The 20,557-nt window shown below is 39.3% G+C and overlaps 1 protein-coding gene across 3 annotated transcripts; it reads left to right on the forward strand.

Annotated features, from left to right (window-relative positions):
• Positions 1–389: 389 nt before the first annotated feature.
• LOC137163216 (methylcrotonoyl-CoA carboxylase beta chain, mitochondrial-like) lies at positions 390–20,174 on the forward strand. 3 transcript variants are annotated; one of them, XM_067563359.1, is made up of 13 exons: positions 390–707; positions 1,156–1,484; positions 3,200–3,396; positions 6,049–6,227; positions 7,350–7,430; positions 9,133–9,311; positions 10,912–11,104; positions 12,209–12,300; positions 14,479–14,635; positions 15,490–15,612; positions 16,518–16,666; positions 17,120–17,201; positions 18,972–20,174. In XM_067563359.1, exons 2-13 carry the CDS (start codon positions 1,201–1,203, stop codon positions 19,053–19,055), a joined length of 1,800 nt encoding a protein of 599 aa, XP_067419460.1. In that variant the 5' UTR covers positions 390–707; positions 1,156–1,200; the 3' UTR covers positions 19,056–20,174. The 3 variants fall into 3 exon arrangements, with proteins under 3 accessions (XP_067419460.1, XP_067419461.1, XP_067419462.1); XM_067563360.1 differs by having other exon boundaries at positions 14,542–14,635; XM_067563361.1 differs by lacking the exon at positions 15,490–15,612.
• The last annotated feature ends 383 nt before the right edge of the window (positions 20,175–20,557 follow it).

The raw sequence follows: 20,557 nt of genomic DNA on the forward strand, positions 1-20,557 counted from the left end.
GGGGTGCTGTGCTGAGCTGAGGCGGGGGAGGCCGGGAGTCCCCCGCCCCCCCGGTACAAGCGCCAGGAAGAAGGCGGCGCGGCGCCGGGCCGGGCCGGGCCTCGCGCGAAAGCCCAGCTCTGCCCGGGGCCGCGGGGGGAGAGGGGGCGGGAGCGGTCACGGGCTGGTCAGCCCAGCCCAGCCTGCGACTTTCGCGGAGAGCGGTTGATTGAAGTTAGCCAGGGCCCGCCCCATCGAGAGCTGCAGCCTCGCTCCGCCCGGCCGCGTCCCGCCGCCTCTCAGAGCCGGGCTCCGAGCTCGCTGCGCCGCCGTGCCCGGGAGCGAGAAGACTGCGGGGGCCCGTGGGAGGGTCTGCGGGTCTGCGCCCTGACAGGCCTGCGTGTCTCGGCTGCGGCTCCCTTCCCCGCCCGGGAGGCTCCCGGCGCTGTTGGGGGGAAGAGCCCGCGCTCGCTCGCTGCAGAGCAAGTGCCGTGCGTGGAGCCGGTAGGGGCAGGGCCTAGCCGGCCTGGCTGCGCTAAGGCTCCTAGCAGCCCGAATTCAGGCCGGCCTCGCAGCTGGGTTGTGAAGGGGTCAGCTCTGTGGGGTGAGAGCCACCTATGAACTGCCATCGAGGCCCATTTCCTGTCTCTCTCTCAGGGGCTGGTGTCAGGTGCTTCAGAGGGAAGGACCAGGGCAGAGGCACTGAAGTACTTGAGATATCCTGAAAAGTAAGACCTCTAGGGCTAGCTAGCGTCCTGTGATTAGTGGTGTATAAACAATGTAGCCCTCACACCTACCCCCTTCTTAATAACTGTGAATGCTGCTCAATAATGGGGTGAATGTTTCCAGGTGCTTAGGGATGCCAACTCTGCCACTGATCAGTAGCACAGTTCTTGCAGCCCAATTTTCAGAGATGCCCAGCACCTACAATTCCACCTGTAGTCATTAGGAGTTAAGGATGCTCTGTAATTCTAAAAATAGTCTTTATTATTCAGTAAGCATTTAGTTCACTGGTTAAAAAAAATGAAAAGTAACTTGAATTTAGCCTTTCAAGGCTTGGCATTTTGACAATTGTGCCATGGAACTTGGCCTGCCTGTTAGTTTTCACTCCTTCAATCTAGGGCTCTGTAAATTTGAATTCTGGAAATAAGCTGTTTCTTCTTTAATGCTTCCTAGGTCCATGTGGAACAATACGCTCAGGCTGCAGACTCTCCTAGCTTCATGTCTTCAAGAATCCAAACCTTAAGTCCTTTATTCACAAGAAATTATAAAGACTTCCACAAAGACAGGCAGACAATGTGGATACTACAAACTAGTCTCTTCCAGGTTATGAAAAAGACTGTCCCTACATTTAAATATAATATGTTTCCCCATTGTTTTGTAAGTAACAAAGCAAGATACAGACATTATACAAAAACCTACCCTGTTTTAGATGGAAGTATCCCTTCTGTATGTGAACATGTGTTTGAAGAAAACTTAAGAAACAGCGAGGCTTGTATTCAAAGGTAATTGGCCATTTTTGTAATTCTTTTGCAATATTAGTATGTGTACAAACTTGACTACACACAAGGTACCCTATAGACAGTTTCAAATACCTTTAAATCAGTCAGCAATTTAAAAAGTCTAGAAATTAAGATTTTTAGCAGGATTTTTGCCACCTGCAAGTTTGAAAGGGTTCTTTTGCTGGTGCTTACCTGGACACAGTCTATTTGCAAGGTATTTGCTCAGCTTTTCCAAATGTCAACCCAGTTCTGTAGATGCCTAAATATCGATTGAGGTGCCTAGAGTTAGGCACCCAAATTTAAAACATTTAGCTATGCTGTATTATTTTGCATATGTTACTAACAAGTAATTTTCTATAATAAAATTTGTCCTTTGTTTAATTTTGAATGCAAAGATGGTGATGACTCATACATTTTCAAAACTCCAGTGAAATAGTAGATGACAGTTCTCAATTAGTCATGATTCACTAATAAAAGGAGGAAAGTGATTCATTTCTTTTATGTATTTGTCCTTAAGGATCATATGGCAACAACTCAAAGGTCTTTACTCAGAAGTATGCTACATAAGCAAAAGCAAAACTATGGAAAAGATAGGGTGCCCCCCTGTGGTGGTATTTAAATACTTATTTACAATTTGCTTTTTCTCATGAGGCATTTTAACTTACATACTTACCCTGCAGGAAGCCACAGTAGGAATACTGAATAATGTACAGTCTTGTTCATATATCGTTTTGTCAGCCCAATGTCTTTGGATAAAAGTGACACTTGCAGTTAAAAATATATATTTAAAAATAAAAGTTTTACTTAACTTTCAAACAGATTGTCAAATCAAATTTACTGTTTACTGTTTATTCTGTTTCTTATTTGCACTGCGTTTTGCTCAGACAATAAAATTATGCTAGTCACTTTTAATTTTGTGAAAGTATAATGCTGCGATGTTCACTAGGTTTAAAACATTCTTTCTGCCATGGAATTGAACATTAGTTCTGTTCGGTCTGTGCCAGTGGATAAGCTATTTTCAGCACTTGTTGACGGGGAGCCAAGGAAGAAGTCAGTGAATGGTTTCTTTTTCTAAAGTAGTGAACCCTAAAAGTAAGGGTTGCCAAAATTGAATTAAGGCTGGTAAACTGCGATAACAATTTAATATTTGCTCTGTAGTGAAAATTCTAAACAGCAAGTGTTCAACATCTCTCAGGACCAGATGCTTTAGTTGTGGCAATCAGTAACAGCTGTGTCACTTAGTACTCCATAGATTGAGCTGTCAATACAGATGATAATTTGATCCCATAGGTAGTTTAAAACATTGAATGGTGGATGTATATGGGCAATACCAAGGAAATGACTATATATCTAATAAGTTCCAGTAGCTATGAAAAAACCATAAAAGTATTTTATTTTGATTGTTTTCTAAGCTGTCTTATTAGGCTTGAGAAATCTAATTAATGTGTGAAAATCAAACTGAAATGTCTCATTCCTATAAAATATCTGTGCTTTTTTTGGGTTACTTGGTTGCTGTGAACTAAATTATAATATAATTATAATTAATTTAACTGAAAATAACTCCCTTCCAGAAACATAATCCAAAAGTGATAGTTTAACCATATTGTCAGACATCGGTGTGACAACTGGGTAGTGCATTTAATTACTGTATTAACTTGTTTAAAAGATTATTTGATAACGCTGTTTTTCATTAAATTAAGCTTTGTTTTTTAAATCAGATATTCAGAGTTGGTTTGCAAGGTCAGTAAAGGAGGCGGAGAAAATGCAATCTTGCGTCATACCCAAAGAAACAAGAAGTTGTTTGTTCGTGAACGCCTAAGAATGCTCCTCGATGATGAACCTTTTCTTGAGCTGTCTCCTTTTGCGGGCTTTGATTTGCCATATGGTGATGTCCCTGCTGCTGGATGCCTCACTGGTAAGATTTGTGGCCTCTATAGTTGGTGTATGGGAAAAATTATTGCATGTGTAATAAAAAATAATGCTTTTTGTTTAATTGATAATAAATCTGAATATAATTAATATGGATTTTGAGTTCGTAAGCCAAATATATTCATTGCTCTCTAGTTCCTTTTAGTGACCATAAAGATTGATTTGAGATTGAGGGTCCATTTCTGTGCTATGCCTGTGTGAGGCACAGCCCAGGAGAGGAAGGGAATGGATGTTTTTAAACCTCCCAGACCGGTTGTGAGGGGTGGGGTGGGGGGAGTATGACCCCTGGCATAAACTGGAATAGTGCTGAGAGTGTTCTGATTTACAGCAGTCCTCCAAGGGCTGGTTATAAGTTGCTGGACAGCTTGGAATCTCTGTAATGGCATGCACTATGGAGATACCCCCTCCTGCCCATTCCTGGCACTCCCCCTACGCTGGGGTTTGTGTAGGGGGCAGCATATGGCTGATAAAATCAGTCCTACATGGTTCCTTCGCTAGAGCAGTTCTCCCCTAGCTACTTGTAGCAGCTTTACAATCTCTGTACACTGCCACAGGAGCACATATAGGCCAGGGGACAAACTCTGGAACAGAGTTTTTCTTACTATCACTATGTAGCTTCCTTTAACATCTATGAAAGCTCCAGTAGTTGCACATGTTGAAAAGATCATATTCTCCAAAGCCTTAGTAATGCATTTTTCACAAGAAAAGGAAATTAGCAGACTTTTTTGGTGTTTCTTCCCAGAATGGAAGAGTTCAGCCCGTTGGCGCTGATATTCTTCCATGATTTAGGTTGTGAAACCCTGAAAAAAAACGTTAGTAGGTTTTTTTGCCTGACATTTCTTCCTTATTGTTGAATGTGCTGTATTATTGGTTTAATGTTTTGTCCTCATTACAACAGTGATTGGTTTCTCTCAAAACGTTAAATGTGGCATCACAAGCACATTAACTAAAGGCTACCCAGTCAAATTAAGGGAGCTTGAGCAACTGAGTGATTAACACAGGAACAGTGGCATTCGTTAGTGAACTGTTCTCAGACTACCAACATGATATTTGAGTTGTTTCCAGTAGGTATTCAGAATGTATGACAAATTATGCCTAATATATATCATTATTGGACACATGCATCTCTTTGCTGCTGCTATGATCACCCAGAAAGCGTCAGAGGTTACTTTCATGTTCTATAAAGAAGTATTCACTTAAAGTGAAATTCAGAGGGCCCTGCACAAGCGCCCCTTTGTGCACAAGCCCTTGGTTTAGTTCTGTTACAGCAAAACCCTGTCATAGGCACCTTACTACAGCCAGCCTCATTAGTACAAGTGCAGCCTGCTCAGATTTCTCTCCATCCACCCATGGATCTCTCAGTGGCAAATTCAAACCTTTTATCCGTGTGAAGTACCACAGCTCATGGACCCCTCATAGTAAAAGCAGTTCCTCCCAAAACTCTGAAGTAAAACAAGGTAGCAACTCTTAGTCTCATTCAAAAGTCACCATTCCCAGCTTATCCACCTGAGAGTCATTAACCTTTCTGTCTGTTTCTTTTGCCCCTATACCAGGTCCCCACTGTCCAGGCCATTTACCTGTGTATGCCAAGACTTGCTTCACTCACTCTTCACATCAACTAAACTGTTTCTTACACTCATTCCTAGGAGCCTGTGCACACGTTTTCCTGTATCGTGGTGGGATTCCTAGCTCTAGTCAGTTCTCCCAATAGCTTTCCTTAGTACACATCACCAGTAGCAAAAAGTTACTGCTGTCTTTCAGATCTTCAGCAGCTTTTCCTCCAGTTGTTCCTTCTCTCTGTTCTTATAAAATTCTTACCTGCCCTTTTTGTCTCTCCCTAAGGTGCAGGTGCCTTCTCTTAAGCCAAGTTGTGGGGCAGCTGACCAGTCACAGGTGCATTGGACCCTGATCCCTCTTAAAGGATCCAGTCATCCTATAATAAGTGTTTATGTGGTAGTTAGGGTATTGTGTGGGTCCTTTGCACTGGGGAATTTTTTTTATGTAAGTGCTTCCATGACCCACTTTTGGAAGGGTGGTGAGCACAAACACTTTTAAGCGAAGAGGGAGTAAAATGAGATGAATTCTTGGTGATTGGTTCAGGGCTTAGTAAACGCCTTCTGATAACAAAATAATTTGCTTTGTTGCATTTGAAAGTGCAGTTCTGTGCTGAAAAGCAACTGGAAGAACAGTATCATGAGATTCCATGGTCAGTATCTCACTGATTATCAAATTTTCTTCGTTTTTACAGATTTTTTTTTCCCTAATTGCCTACCTGCAAACTAATTTGGAGAGCTGGGTTCTTTCCTCATGTAACATCAGTAGTAGAGATGTTGCAGGTCACATTCTGCCCTTGTTTTTATCTGTACAATGCCATTAGCCTTCACTCTCATTTTTCAAAATAGGATCACACTGTAAGGCTACAGAGTAGGAGGTGTTTCCTCTATGCAGTATCTCTGGCTTCATTGCCATAAGGGTAAATGCTGTAGAAAGCCTTACTGATATGCTGCTACTACTGAAAAGAATAACATGCTTAGATGCACTTTGGCTTTCTTGTTCAGTGTATGGAATTGTTGCAAAATGTCTGTACTTGGATTATTTATCAAGAGTCCTTGATAAATGTCTGTGGGCTTTGTTTCAGGAATTGGAAAAATCTGTGGAGTCTGGTGTGTCTTTATGGCAAATGATGCAACAGTTAAAGGCGGGACCATTTATCCTATTTCCGTGAAGAAACAGCTGAGAGCTCAACAAATAGCAATGCAAAACAGACTTTTATCTGTATATCTAGTTGACAGTGGGGGAGCATTCCTACCACTACAGGTAATATTGGAAAGGGCACATTGTATGAAAATAGCCATTTTTTATCTGCATCAGATTAATTTTTAGAAGTGAATCTCTTTATTATGCTCATTTTTTGACCAGCTGACTTTCATATTTGTCCAAGTTACACTCTACTTGAACTCTGCAAACAAATCAGAGTCTAGCAGATGTTTCTAACATCCAGGACTGTGAAAGTCATTCTGACTGATCTCGCATCTAAATGAAGCCAACATGATCAATGTTTAGAAACTCGGGTCTCTACCTAGGAACAAACACTGGGAGCTCAAGTAAAGATCCCCTTGCTCATCAGTGTTTTGAGTTTGTATTTTCAATATGAAAAAGTTTTGCAAAGACAAAGTATTTTAGTATAAAGTTTGTATTAATACTGCAGAGAAGATTGATGATAAATAGGCCCCTTAAAATAAAATTGAGATTTTCTCCTTGCTGTAATATGAAAGAGAGGCTTTTTAGAGGTCATAAATACTTTCATTTTCACTGCATAGAATTCAAGTTTCCGCAAAGAATGTGAGTATTCTTAGTACTGAGTATTCTGCTGAAGTTCGAAAGCTGCACCATCTCAAACAAAAAGCAAAGCTTTGTAGACAGTCACCATCTCTGAGCCAGTTACTGAGTCAGCAGGAGCTCTGTATGACTGAAACAGCATCAGGTTTAATTCTGAATCCAGAAATTGCATTGAAGACAAAAGAGAAACTGTGTTGAATTCATTTCACAAATACAGAATGAATATGAGCTGTCCTATTCCCTGGTTTTCAGTCTGTGCCCATATATATAATGAGAAATTGCTTCTATGCCCCAGCTGACCTTGAATTTGAATAGATTGCCCTTTCACAGAGCTAAGATCTGTGACTTCTCTCTGTCTTGTGCAGCACAGAAGGCCGTGGATATTTTTGTTGAATTGAGCTTCAGGTGGGCAATACATACAATAAAGAATAAAGCAGTACCTGAAAGCTATACATTGTGATTCCTAACAGTGGCCTTGTATGAATCAGATATTCTTTACAACGTGTTTGCTTTTGTGTTTGGCAAAGCTAAAATAAAATAATACTGAAATAAAAATAATACTGAAACTCTGGTTAAAAACTGTCTTTTCTTTATTGTCAGGCAGAGCTCTTTCCTGACCAGTCCCATGGTGGCCGAATATTCTACAATGAGGCAATAATGTCTGCTATGAAAATCCCTCAGGTACAGTGTCACATTGGATCTGTATAAGGATAGCATATGTGGTTAATGGATTTATTGAAAATGCTTTATTTTCAGTAGTACAGTCTCTAGAATCAACACTCAGATATGCAAAAATACTTTAACTTCTAGATTTGTTTATGTTGAGGGGGAAAAAAACAAATGGGAAATCATAAAGTGTAAATATCTCTTTTCAGTCTGAAGGATCCCAAAAGTGCTTTACAAACTCTGTCTAGCAACACTGAAATGCAGTTCTCCTTTGGGATGAGCAAAGCAAAATTTTGGCCAAGGACACTAGAGCAAATCCTGATCTTAGGAAAAACACCATTTGTCCTTAAAGTCCATGTGGAAAAGACAGTGCCTGATACACACACAGAGTAAATTGCATGGCAGTCAGTTTATCTGTATTGGAAGGTTGTGTTGACAATGGTTAAACTTGTATCTATGGTTCCAAGAAATCTAGTTATTTCAAAGCTGAGAGTTACACTAGGAAGTTCTTGGGAGGTGATTAAGTATGAATTAGTGGGGATGGTTTAAGACTAAAAGGGATCTTGAACTCATGTCTGGGGATGGCTCTCATCCTCCTTGGTGGTGAATGAATTAGCAGGACCGTGACAGCAGGGCTGCAGAGGGTTCCCTGAATGGCTGAGGGACTGCTGACACATGACCCTGCCGGCACAAGTTGTGGGAAAGGCTGCTGTCCTGGTGGGGCAGAGCAGAAGCTCTGCAGCCAGGACCATGAGGAGAACAAGTTCCCAACCACGGGGGAGGCTACCTTGGTGCTTAATAGCTCCTACTCAGTCTGGCCTCTTCCCTGGCTGGGGACTTGTCCTCCTCCTTGCAGCCCTGGACAGAGGTCTCTGCTCTGCCCTGCCAAGACAGCAGCCTGCTCCATACCTTGAGCCTGCAGAGATGGGGTGTCACTGGCCTGGAGCAACACAGGGAGCCCTTTGCAGCTTTGCCGTTATGGGAGTGCAGGAGCGGGTCTGTGACAGCAGGGCTGCAGAGGGCTGCCTGTGCTGCCCCAGGGCCAGTGATACCTGATCCCTGCAGGCGCAAGTGTGAGGGGAGGGCTGTGCTCCTGGTCAGTATTGAAGATCAATATTTTTTTCCATCAGTTAGTCTGTCATTGTGTCAGCTGAAATTGACATTTACTGACATGTCAGTTTAATCAAATTCTGCCACATTTACACATAATCTATAAAATTTCAGCAACGTTACTACTGCAGAGAACACCAGTATTACATTCATTAGAACCTCTTGTCCATGCACATTCTTCGGGTATTTCCTGGTGCACACACCTCACCTTCTTCAGTGGAAAAAAAAAATCTACCACTGGCAGTTTTCCCACTGCAGAATATTGAATAAACATGTTTAAAATAATGATAATACAAGGTTTTGAGCCAGGATACAGTTCCCTAAAGTAAATTGAGAAAAAGCTCTTGTTTTGTGGTAATTGATCAAGTATTAGCAACAAAATGCTCCCTTTTAATGTTCTTTCATTACATAAGAATTTAGCAGCCAGGTAATTGAATCCAACTGTACAGTTAAAATAAAAGATTTGTTAAAAAGTTTTGGGGGCTTTTTAATTAGGTGCATAACGATCATTAATCTCAAAAGTGCCTAATGACAGCTCTTACTACTGAAATTAAAATGTTTCTGCCCAAGCATTCTCCTTACTCAAATATCTTGCTTTGTCCCCTAGGTGGCAGTGGTGTGTGGTTCTTGTACAGCTGGGGGTGCCTATGTTCCTACCATGGCAGAAGAAACTGTAATTGTAGACAAAATCGGTACTATGTTCCTTGCTGGACCCCCTTTGGTTAAAGCTGCCACAGGAGAAGATGTCTCTCCTGAGGACCTAGGAGGAGCCTATATGCACTCTAAGTAGGTACAATGTTTATCAAAAATGGGACTTAATATGTTTAGTAATTATAAAGTATCATTCAACATGAGTTGTTATGGGTCAAAAGATATGCCTGATGTCTGCAGTGTCAGGACACCTATGATCCTACAGATGGGAAGTGTGCCTTGAAAACACATTAGAAATTATAGGTGAGTAACTTTAGAGCCTTTTTGCACATACATGGGAGTGTCATAGTTCGAGAGACATTCATTTTTAAAAGAACACACCAAACATATGTAACACGAGTGTATTTTCATAATTATTTTAATTTTTCATTTTACTGTTTGTGCTCAAACAACCTAACCATTTCATAGCCTGCTCCCGAGACCTTAAAACAGTTGACTGTATTAGTAATTCAGTAGGGAGTGCAGGATTGGGCCCATAATTGGAATTTATCATCACCCAGGATTTGAGGGGGAGGAAAGCTATTGATTTATTTACACCAGCAGAGAGGAAGGTTCAGTGATTACGGCGCTAACCTGGGACTAGGGAAATCTGGGTTCAGTTCCCTGCTCTGCCACAGACTTCTCGTGTGACCTTGTGAGAATCAGTTGGTCTCTCTGTGCCTCAGGTCCCCATTTGTAAAATCAGAATAATAGCACTTCCCTGCCTTACAAAGGGCTGTTATAAGGATAAATGCATTAAAATTGTGAGGCACTGAGATACTATGGTAACGGGGGCCAGATAAATACCTAATTTGAAGGCATTAAAATATTTCATTGCAAAAAAGAGACTGGACGCTTGTAAAAACAGCTAGAAACAAGGAACCAGCCTTTCTGCCTCCACTAGTAATCCCTGCTGCCTAAGAGGACGAGAGGAAATGGAAGCTGAACTCAAAAGGGATTAGAGCACTAGCAGGACAATTTCAAGTATCTAAACATTTTCTTATTATTTTTCCATGCAAGAAATTGCTGTAGTTGCCAAAAGAATATTTTGCAGCTGCATATAGGAGGGGAGGCGGGTTCTGTCTTCACTGTGCTCTGCATTGCAGATACCTCCACTGCACCCTGAGCTTGGCAAACTCAGAAACTCAACTCCAGAGCCTGCTGGGCTGGATGTTATGATCAATCAAATGTTAATCTGAAGGTTTTGGGTATTCCAGTGACATTTAGATAAATGGGACCGTACAGCATATGAAAGTTGATTTCTTTATTTCCAATCCTGACATGCTGCTTGTGTAAAGAGATTGCAAAAATGATTTTTCTCTATCATTTCAAATGTTGTATCAGGAACATATTGAACACGAGTACAAACCTTTTTCCTTTAATATAGCTGAACACCAAAGTAATAAGGGGAGATATTCTCTCCTCTCCTCTTCACTATGAATCTTCTGTTTAGGTTGCAGTTGTTCCAGGCACAGAACTTCCATTGACTTACATGAAGTCAATGCACCTGAAGCAAGGACAAAAATGCAAAAAGTCCCCTGTAAATCTGGAAAATCCCCACAGTGCAGATGATAGAAGTGATTTCCCCTCCCCATTTAATCTGTAGTTAGCATCAGTCTTAATTTTTCATTAATGTAGTTTGATGTCCTGAACTTCCATTTTTGTCATGTGTTTCTAAAATTTCATTCTCCCTTAGAGTCAGTGGCTGTGTTGACCATTTCGCATCTTCAGAAAAGGAAGCATATGAATGTGTTAGAAATATTATCATGACACTAAATTACGAACTTCCACCAGAGGAAACTTTGGAGTATGATGAGCCCCTGTACAGTGCTGAAGAGCTCCTGGGGCTTGCACCTCGAGGTTATAGATATACTCTACATATTAAACTGGTAAGGAGGACAAATGCTGTAGTAGTTCACAATTTTTAGGTGTCTGCTTAATCCAATATCTGCATATGAAAAGAAAACATGCTGTCTTTCTTTGGAGGATTCATTTAGGAATTGTAAATTACATGAAATACTCAGTGTTGCATATTATTGTTGCCAAGGTCTTGAGTACTTCTTCAGCTCCTCTTAGTATATTGCACAGTGTAATGGCAAAGGTTCCTTATGGCTGTGTAAAAACAAAAAGTGTTAGAGAAGAGGGTCACTGCACCAAATGATCCTGGAAGTACTACTACCCCCACACGCCTAGGCTTGTAGGAGCTGGGAGTGCTGCAGAATCAGTGTGCTTTGCATCTCTGTCGCTAATTTAAGGAACTGCAAATCTATGGAAAATGGTTTTGGTGGTCTTTGTCCATTTCCCCATAGACAAAGCTCCTCATCACAGAAACCACTCTTACAATTGGCACTAATTTACACCCTTGCTGGTAGTCCAAGAGGCCAAGGAATGAGTGAATTAAGGAGTCTGACTCCCTCCCACTCTCTGGTGGTCGTTCCAGATCAGGCACATTAGTGGGGCAGTGTGGGGAAGCTTTGACTATCACGCCTCATGTCATACCTGGTCTGTGGATATAAGAGGATTTTGGTCTCCAGAGATATTAATGCAGCATCATTTTCCAGCAGTAAATTCTAACAATTCAGTGGCCGCAGCTTGATTTTGAAATGATCCTCTGAAACTACACCTGAAAAATGTGTGAATGCACATAGTTTAATGTAGAGAGTTGCTTGTGCATACAAACCAGGTAATTGCACTCCCAAGAGCCTTTTTTATTTGTGCAAATTTGGGTATTTGTGCATGTGAAAGTCCTTTTTTGAGCCAAGATTAAAGTTTGTTTCCAAGTACATAGCAGGTAATCAAGTATTAACAAAATTTGTTTTTGTGCTTATTGCATATATTTAGATTTAATAGTTTTTTAAAGTCTGAAGGATATTAGATCTAGTCTGACCTTCTGAATAACATAGGCCATAATTTCTGGTTGAACAAAACATACATTTAGAAAGATATCCAATCTTGATTTAAGTTTCTGTTGAAAACAAGTAATTTCCTTGTAGATTTTGAGCCGTCTGATAGATGGAAGCAGGTTCCAGGAGTTCAAAGCTGAATATGGAACAACATTAGTAACAGGATTTGCCCATGTGGAAGGGTAAGACTGCAAGAGTTTATTACAAAATAATTCAGACTCTTTTGATTAAGAAACTTTTATATCATTATTAGGTCTTGCAGTAAAAAAAAAAGCAATCTTAAATTAGGGTTCTGGATGGTTCAAGTGATTGATAATAATATAGCCCTAGTTAGCCTAACATTTAACCTCTAGGTTCTGAATTCAGACTTGTCCAGGTCAATAGTGGCTGAGAGCCATTACAAGATGATGGCTGTTTTTGGCCTATGTGAAATGAATTGGTGATTCAGTCTAATGCCTAGGTGGATACCTGTGCACATACAACTTGGTACTTTGCTGGCAATCTCAGCGGATTTATTAAACAGTGAAAGGGCTTGGAGACTGAGCCTCTCAAAGTGGTCCCTGTAGAGCCAGACTGAGGGATATATGGGTGAGGCAGCGTGAATGAGTTTCTATTCTGTGCCACTTCAGTGGATAAGAAATTACTTCATCCTCTGGGGTTGTTACGCTGGCACATTTTACCAACACTGAATTCACTTACAATCTTTAAAAGATAAAAATAAATATTTAGGTCTATTTTGAGAATCAGAGTAATCTCTAGTGTGATAACATTCATTAAGGAGAAAAAAGGGGTTATGTTTATCACTAAACAGTGTTAGAAGATAAATTATTTTGCTAGAATTAATAAAGCATGCTATTCTACTTAGCAGTCAGGTTAATTGATTTTCCCCTAAGACAAGATGTATATTTGAGGCAGACGTTCCATTATGCTGAAATGACAAATTACACAGCTGAGTATATTGGGCTAGTATATATTGCTTGCTGCCACTAGTAGCTTGAGAGTTTGTCAAGCTGAGACCATTGATAAGTAGCCATCTTCAGAGTTACTAGTATTTACTGGCCTTGTGTGTCCTGTTGAATTTCTTAATCAGACTCCCTGCTCTAAATAAAACACAGATTTTGATGAGCCTAATCTTCATAATAAACTGGAAATCTAGTTTAAGCTAAGACTTGCAGCTATTGAGGGTAGTACAGAATGTCCATTATCCCTGCAGAAGTTTCAGAATGCATTGTAAAACATGTTTGTTTTTCTTTTAGCTGCACAGTTTATCCTTTAGAGTCTGAGTAGGGTTTGCTCATGATTAAACTAGAAAGAAATAATCATCACAACCTGATCTTTTTTTCTGGCAATAGCAATTGAAGCTTTGCCATTTAAACTGGTCCAGTCCCCTATTTCCTTTTTTTTACCACGTAGAGCCTCAAAGTCCTAACCCCACTAAGCAGTATTTTTGGACTAGCATTGAGGACATTTAATGAAACAAGCCATTGTTAACTAAACAATATAAGTTGGATGTGGGGAAGGAGAAAGTGGTAGTAAATGAATTTTTAATCTATTTTCAAGTGTTTCCAAAGCGACCAGCTCTGCATGAAAACAGGATTTTCAGTTAAAGTACAAAGTGTGGCCTCTCTTTTATGTTAGACTCTTTATGTGATCTGTTGCTTAAACGCTCAGTATGTGCTAAAAAGACCATGTTAAGTTATCAGATATATTCTGTGTGCATTTATCTTGTGATCTTGTTTGTTTGGAAGCACAAACATACATGGCAGGCCTCTGTACAGTTGAACCTTAGGTGTCGGTGTTGATCATGATTAAAGTTTCTATTTTAAATGACATTTTATAGAGAAAGAATATTTGACACACTTGTTTGACATAAATAATACTTGGTTTTGTTTTTTTAAAGAAACTGTTCAGAAATTAAATACCTTTTACATTTTTATTTTGGTTTTAAATGTAAATAATGAACAGTAGATGTTAACTAGAGACACGTATGTCACACTAAGTTATGAGGAAGGGAGTCAGGACTTCTGGGTTGCATTCATAGTTCTGCCCATCATCTCACTGTGACCTGGAACAAGTCACTTAACATTTCTGTTACCTCATCTAAGTGTATTTATCTGTTAAATGGGTATGACACTATCCTACTCCACAGGGATGTTGTGAAGCTCAGTGTTAGTAAAGCATTTTGAGATCCTCGAGTGAAAGGCAGTGTGCAAGTGCAAAGTATATCTTATTTTGAGTTTCTGTTGAAGATGCTCCTGTAGGTCTGATACTAGCACATATGGAAATTATTATTTTTGTTAGTCAGTTCACTACAATCTCAAGATACAAAAATGAAAGCGTTCCTATGTGTGTTTTGTTAGACACCTAGTTGGGATAGTGGCTAACAATGGTGAACTGACTCACGATGCTTCTCTAAAGGGCAGCCACTTTGTACAGCTGTGTAGTCAGCGAAGCATTCCCATCCTGTTTCTCCAGAATACTGCTCCACATGCAGGAGAGCCAACAAGTCTCTCACAGGTATGGCACCATAATTCAAGAATAAAAAGGTAGTTCCTAATTCTTGTCCTGACTCATTTTTCATGTTGACTGAAAGTCACTATTCATTTTGTTAAGAATCACTGTCTTTGTTTAAAACTTTTTCATTTTGATGATTAAACCATTTTATTCTTAAACCTACACTCTAGGGTCACCATTTCTCCCTCGTGTTACTTAGCCACATTCTCTTGCTTTAACAACACTATCCATTAACCTGGGGTGGCAAGGTGTCTAGCCTTTAGTGCAAGTAGTAAACCCTAGCACTCAGTGCTTTCCATCTAAAAATATTAACTAGTCAATTCTCACAATAGCCTCATCAGGAAGGTATGTAAGTATTATCTCTATTGCACAGATGGAAATACTGAGGCAGAGAGTTAAAGTGAATTGTCCAAAGCCACAGAGAACATCAGGGTAGGCTTAGCACTAGATTCTGGGAGAAGAGAACTCCTGTCTCCATGCACACATTTCTTTCCTAGCCCTACTCTTCCTGTATGCCTCTATCATTTGAGTTCAAGCGTGGCACAGTCGCAGTGCATCTAAGCTTTACTAGCCTAGACGGAGCCAAAGTCACTTCAGGATTCAGGACTTTCGTAGCAGAGCAGTGCTCCACTATCAACACAGGCAATAATTATTTCACTGATTTATAGTATTCTGACATATGCTATAATACTCACTTTTGTGCTACGCTCTTCCTGATTTATTTGTTCCGAAAACATTGATCACTTAGAATTTTATACAAAGAAATCCTCAGATGCTTTATAAGTTTGGGTGGGATGAAGGGAATTTAGACAAAATATTTAAGAACTATGGTGACTTCATCTGTATTTTAATTTCAGGCAGAGGCTCACACCAATAGATTAAAGGCACAGGCCTCCATGATGGCTGCAGTTGCTTGTGCTGCTGTACCCAAGATAACCCTTGTAATTGGCGGCTGTTATGGCAATGAAAGTTATGCTATGGTATGGCTAATATGTTGGGTAATATCTGACTTGTTACAGGTTTCCATCTAGTTCCATCTGCCATTGACACAGACATGTAATTCCATTAATTATAATAATCACACCAAGGATCAAATCCTGCCTTTGTTCCTCAGCTGAAGCACATTGGTCCCAGTGATCAAGGACTAGATGTTTTAGTTGATTTATTGTACTTCTCATTTCCAATGCTAGTAGCATAGGCAGTGTGGACTAATCACATGCTTAAAGTTAAGTATGTGTATAAATATAGTTATATGTTTTACAACCAGACATTTCTGAAGTATAGTCTTAACTCACATCCAGTAAGGTGCTGAGTGCTGTGAACTCTAACTGAAGCTAGAAGGAGTTGAAGGTGTTCAACCCCACCTCAGGACAGGTCCTTTATCAGTTATATTCCATGACGTGAAAGTTTATAATGTGTGCATGCATTTGTTTGTTAGACTTGACAAACTGAGTTAATATTCACCATTTTAGGTATTTTGGGCCAGAAATGATATATATAAATTATTCATGTAAAATACTGTTAATGCCTTTTTATATGTAGATATAAACAAAGACATTTTAAAAAACGCAACTGAAAAATTAAACAGAACATGCTAAAACTTGTCATTTTGGTTCATACCTTAAGTCCTACATTAGTGCAGAGAATATGATTTTTTACTTCAGTTTAATATGTTGAAGTGTTTTAATTGATCCCTATAAAGACTTAAAAGAATTGGCTTAAGTCTGATAGGTTCATTTGCCAAAGGAGAATATACACACCTGAAAGAACTATTAAATTTTGTTCTTCAAGGACCTGACTGCATCATCCTATGTGAACGGCTTAGTTTAGTACTTAAGCTCCTTGAGCTTGAATAGTGTCTCACTTTTAGTTTTTTTGTTTTAAGTGCGGGAGGTCATTTGATCCAAACTTCCTCTTCCTGTGGCCGAATGCAAGGGTTGCCCTTATGGATTCAAGAAATAGCTCCACATTCCCACAGGCTGGAGTGGATGATGGCACAGGAGATGACTTGGAGTTAAAGCAATTAAAAGAAAAGTAAGTATTAAAAATAACCCCCTTAATTTATGGTTATGATTAAATTAATTTCACTTTTTTTAGTTATCTTCCAGACCAACACACCTACTAAAATATCTCACCAATTAAAGCAGATCCACCAAAAAAATGCCAGTGCATTGCCTCATACATGGAGGAAAATCTAACCAACATATTGGTTGGTTATAAAACATGGTTTTACATTAAGTAGAAAACTTTGCATATTTCCTTTGCATGTGGAATTACTATCTTTCTGCAGGATGTCTGAAATTCAGACCACCTTAGGGGTTAAATTCTTATATATACACTGGTCACCCACTGACTTCTATGGTAGCTCCACAGGTGCATCCCAGAGTAGAATTCGTGCCTTAAACACTTATGCTTCTGTTTCTCTGATATGAATTGGCCAATTAATTTCATATTCTGAACTTAAACTTCTGAAATACTCTTATCCAGGCTAGATGAAGAAAGCAGTGCATTTTACTCCTCTGCTCGACTCTGGGATGATGGCATAATACTGCCACAGAATTCTAGGAAGGTAGGTTCTTTCCTTACATTCTTCTTAGCATATGCGCAACGTGTTCCTGATAGCATATGACCAGGATTCATTGTTGAATTTGGTCTACGGGTTGGATCATTAGCTTTCCTGGCTGACAGGGAGTGCAACATAAACACAGAGCCATGCCCCCCTTTCCTTACATTAAATGCATATATCCACACAAAGAATTCAGATCTTTCTCTCCATGCCAATCTATCCAAAATGGTCCTGTTGCAAACCTCTTCCATTCTGGTTGCTTTGATCATGGAACCTCCCCCAAGAATTCTTTAACTGGCTTCAATCTCCTTGAAGATTTCTTTGAGGCCCTGTGTAATCTAGTCCTTACCTACATCTCCACTCTTTTTTAAAACATTCCTAGCTCCTCAATCCCTAAATTCTTCCCAGTCCTCTCTCCTCGGGCTGCATTTCTCTTTTTTACTCTTGACTTCATGCCTTCTAATCTGCTGTGCATCCACTCATTCATATTCTTCCTTAAAACTCACTGCTTCCGTTTGTGCCTCCTCACTATCTATCATACCTGGACACTTGTCTTTTGTCTTGTCTTATTGTTTGTTAGTATTATTTCTTTAGAAGCTTCGTGTACTGTATACTTTGACACAGTCAGCTCTTTAGGGCAAGGATCATATGCCACTTAACGTATAGTGAGGGTGCAATATACGTTTTTCAATATTTTTCTCTGGCATTTTGTGGCAACTCTGTTTATGGGAGACAGATGTGTCTTTCACATATTGAAGTTCATGAACACAAATACATCTGTCTAGAAATTAAATTTGGAAAGAAAAATGCACAGTAATCAGTGAGCTATCCATACCTGCCTTCACAATCAATTCCATTGGGACACCAAAGTTCATTTTCCTTGCAATTCTGAGCTGGCCTTTTACTATTCCATGTCGCCTCCTACCCCAGTTCTCACTATTAGTTGCAGATACTGACCTAAATGGAAAAATATATGTGCCTGCCTAATAGGCTTTTGTGTGGTAATATGCTCTATTGGTGGGGTGTTCACTATTAAAGCAGGACCAAACAACCCTTGATTTCAATAAAGAATGAGAGAAAGATATGCAGAGAACTTTGGAAAGAATCTTTCCATATCAAATCTATGCCAGACATGATCTGAGTCACTATAAATCAGTATATTTAGAACAAGAAAAAATCAATATAGAAGTTGTAATTTCCTTACTTTAAAATTGAACATGTGAAATGATCTTATTTTTCAAGACAAATTGGACAGGTATGCTTAGATTGTATTGCCATGGGAGACTAAGAAAAACTATTTTCTAAAAGATTAAGTCTTGAGAAAAGGAGCAGCATAGTGAGTTTTTCTGTATAATTGGGAATACCTGTCGTGCAGAGTTATGACATTTTGGATTAGATGATCAGTCTATCACCCCAGCTAATTGTATGTTGGTCAAACAAAGGGGTGGGACAAGATAGTTTAATAATAGAAAATGTATGCTTTTGTCATTAGTTACTTCAAATTAATTTTATTTCCTCACAGTTGCCTAGAGTAGAGGGACATTTGTTTGCTTCCTTTTTGTCTTCCTTTTTCCTCCTTCAGCAAAATATTTCTCTATTTTTCTTCTACATCTGTATATAACGTTAGTTTTTGACAATTCATCATTTTTAAGCATCAATTGTTCTACAAAAAATAAAAACAAAAGCAGTATCTGAGTTTCTAAAAATAATGTAACTTCTGGTGCACACACTTTCTGGAGGATTAATTGCTTATCCTGTTTTCTTTTTCATCAGGTGATTGCACAATGTTTAACAATTATGAAACAACAGAAGTACCAGATCACATCTCTGCAACGATACCCTGTTATCAGATTGTAATCACACTGCCATTTGCAAATAATTAGGTTTTTAAGAATGCCAATACACAATGTTTTTAAATGGAAGTAATTTTCTAACATTTTGATACTTTTAGTACAACTTAAATTAGTTATAGAAACTGTCACTATAAAAAGGGAGCTGAGTTCAGGCCAACTTGATTTATATTTGTATCTCTGTTGCACTAGCAAATTTGAAAATTATACTATGTAAAGAAAGGAAAATGAATGAACTTTTGGATCTTGCTACTCAGCATGTGTAATGAAGCAAACTCCTCTTTGTGCAAAAACAATTCTTGGGTTATTAATATTCACACTTTGAAAATGAAAATGTAAGAGCAAACTGGTTTCTCAGTCTACAATAGAAAAAAATGAAAAGTAATAATTGAGTGAAAGCTGATCTTAAAAATAAAAGCTTTATTCTTCTACTAGGATATTTGCTTTAAAATTATACTGTCAAACTTCTCTGTGTTCATCAGTGTAAATAGGGGCTGAAGGGATCCTTCTTGCTTCTGAACTCATTTGTTGTGGAACTGTCTTTAACCACATGCCATAAATCTGCATCACTGTGGGTCTAATCCAATGCCACATAAATGTAACGGGTGATCCAAGGCCTATTAAAAGATCTAGTCTCTCTATACTGTTGGGATAACATTTAGCCAGCACTAGGCGTTCAGTTAGTTAAAGGACACAAGATGAGTCAGTGAATAGTGCACTGACCTGGGAGACAGGAACACTGGGTTCTGTTTCCAGCTCTCTCTCTCTCGCCTATGTGGCAAGTCATTTCACCTCTCTGTGCCTCAGTTTCCTCATCTGATAGTTATGATAAAATACTTGTAAAATACTGAGATTTCTGGATGCAAAAGTATTATGATATGATCTAATATTATTAATGGACCTTCCTCCAGCCCAGGTTGTTGACTGAAAGTCGTTACAATCTGAAGACTGTTTGGCCTATGTGAAAGAAACTGATGTTGAAAGAGACCTCATAGAAACTAGTCCTGGAATTGGCACTTTGTCTCCAATTCAGTAAAAGTCAAGAATCCATTTGGCAGTGTATTTGAACACTCTAGATGCAGTCTTTCCTCACAGGAGGTGAGGTACTTCAGCAGGGCACTGTGGGGAAGCTTAACTGGGCCCCTTTGGCCTCATGAGAATTGGATGCCTATTCTGCAAATAAACAGAAAAATTCAATTTCCAGTGTATCAATCTGGAATCATTCACAAGCAGAAATACATTTGTTGGAGTAAAAGATAGTGACAACAAAGACCTTTTCTTTGCTGCTTTTGCATGTGCTAAGAAAGCAGGAGCAAAATGAATCTCACATGGGAATTTTGATAGTGACAAGAAATTAAAGTAATTTAAATTCTTGGATAAAGCTTTAACAGACAATATTGCTTCAGCTCAGGGTCTGAGCTAATATTCCAGCTTTAATATTAACTTAACATCAAAAGATCAAATTTAAACCAAATGTTTACGTAATGAATAGCATTCTAGTTATTTAAC

Source organism: Emydura macquarii, unplaced genomic scaffold (genome assembly GCF_026122565.2).
Source record: "Emydura macquarii macquarii isolate MOO-44397 ecotype Brisbane River unplaced genomic scaffold, CSIRO-AGI_Emac_v2 contig_2481, whole genome shotgun sequence".
Classification (NCBI taxonomy): Eukaryota; Metazoa; Chordata; order Testudines; family Chelidae; genus Emydura; species Emydura macquarii.

What these genes read in the sequence shown, in the direction of transcription:
- LOC137163216 (XM_067563359.1), top strand. Translation starts at nt 1,201, where the DNA reads ATGTCTTCAAGAATCCAAACCTTAAGTCCTTTATTCACAAGAAATTAT. An exon ending in TGCTGCTGGATGCCTCACTG is followed by an intron (nt 3,397 to 6,048) that starts GTAAGATTTGTG and finishes GCTTTGTTTCAG; the next exon opens with GAATTGGAAAAATCTGTGGA. An exon ending in ATACTCTACATATTAAACTG is followed by an intron (nt 11,105 to 12,208) that starts GTAAGGAGGACA and finishes ATTTCCTTGTAG; the next exon opens with ATTTTGAGCCGTCTGATAGA.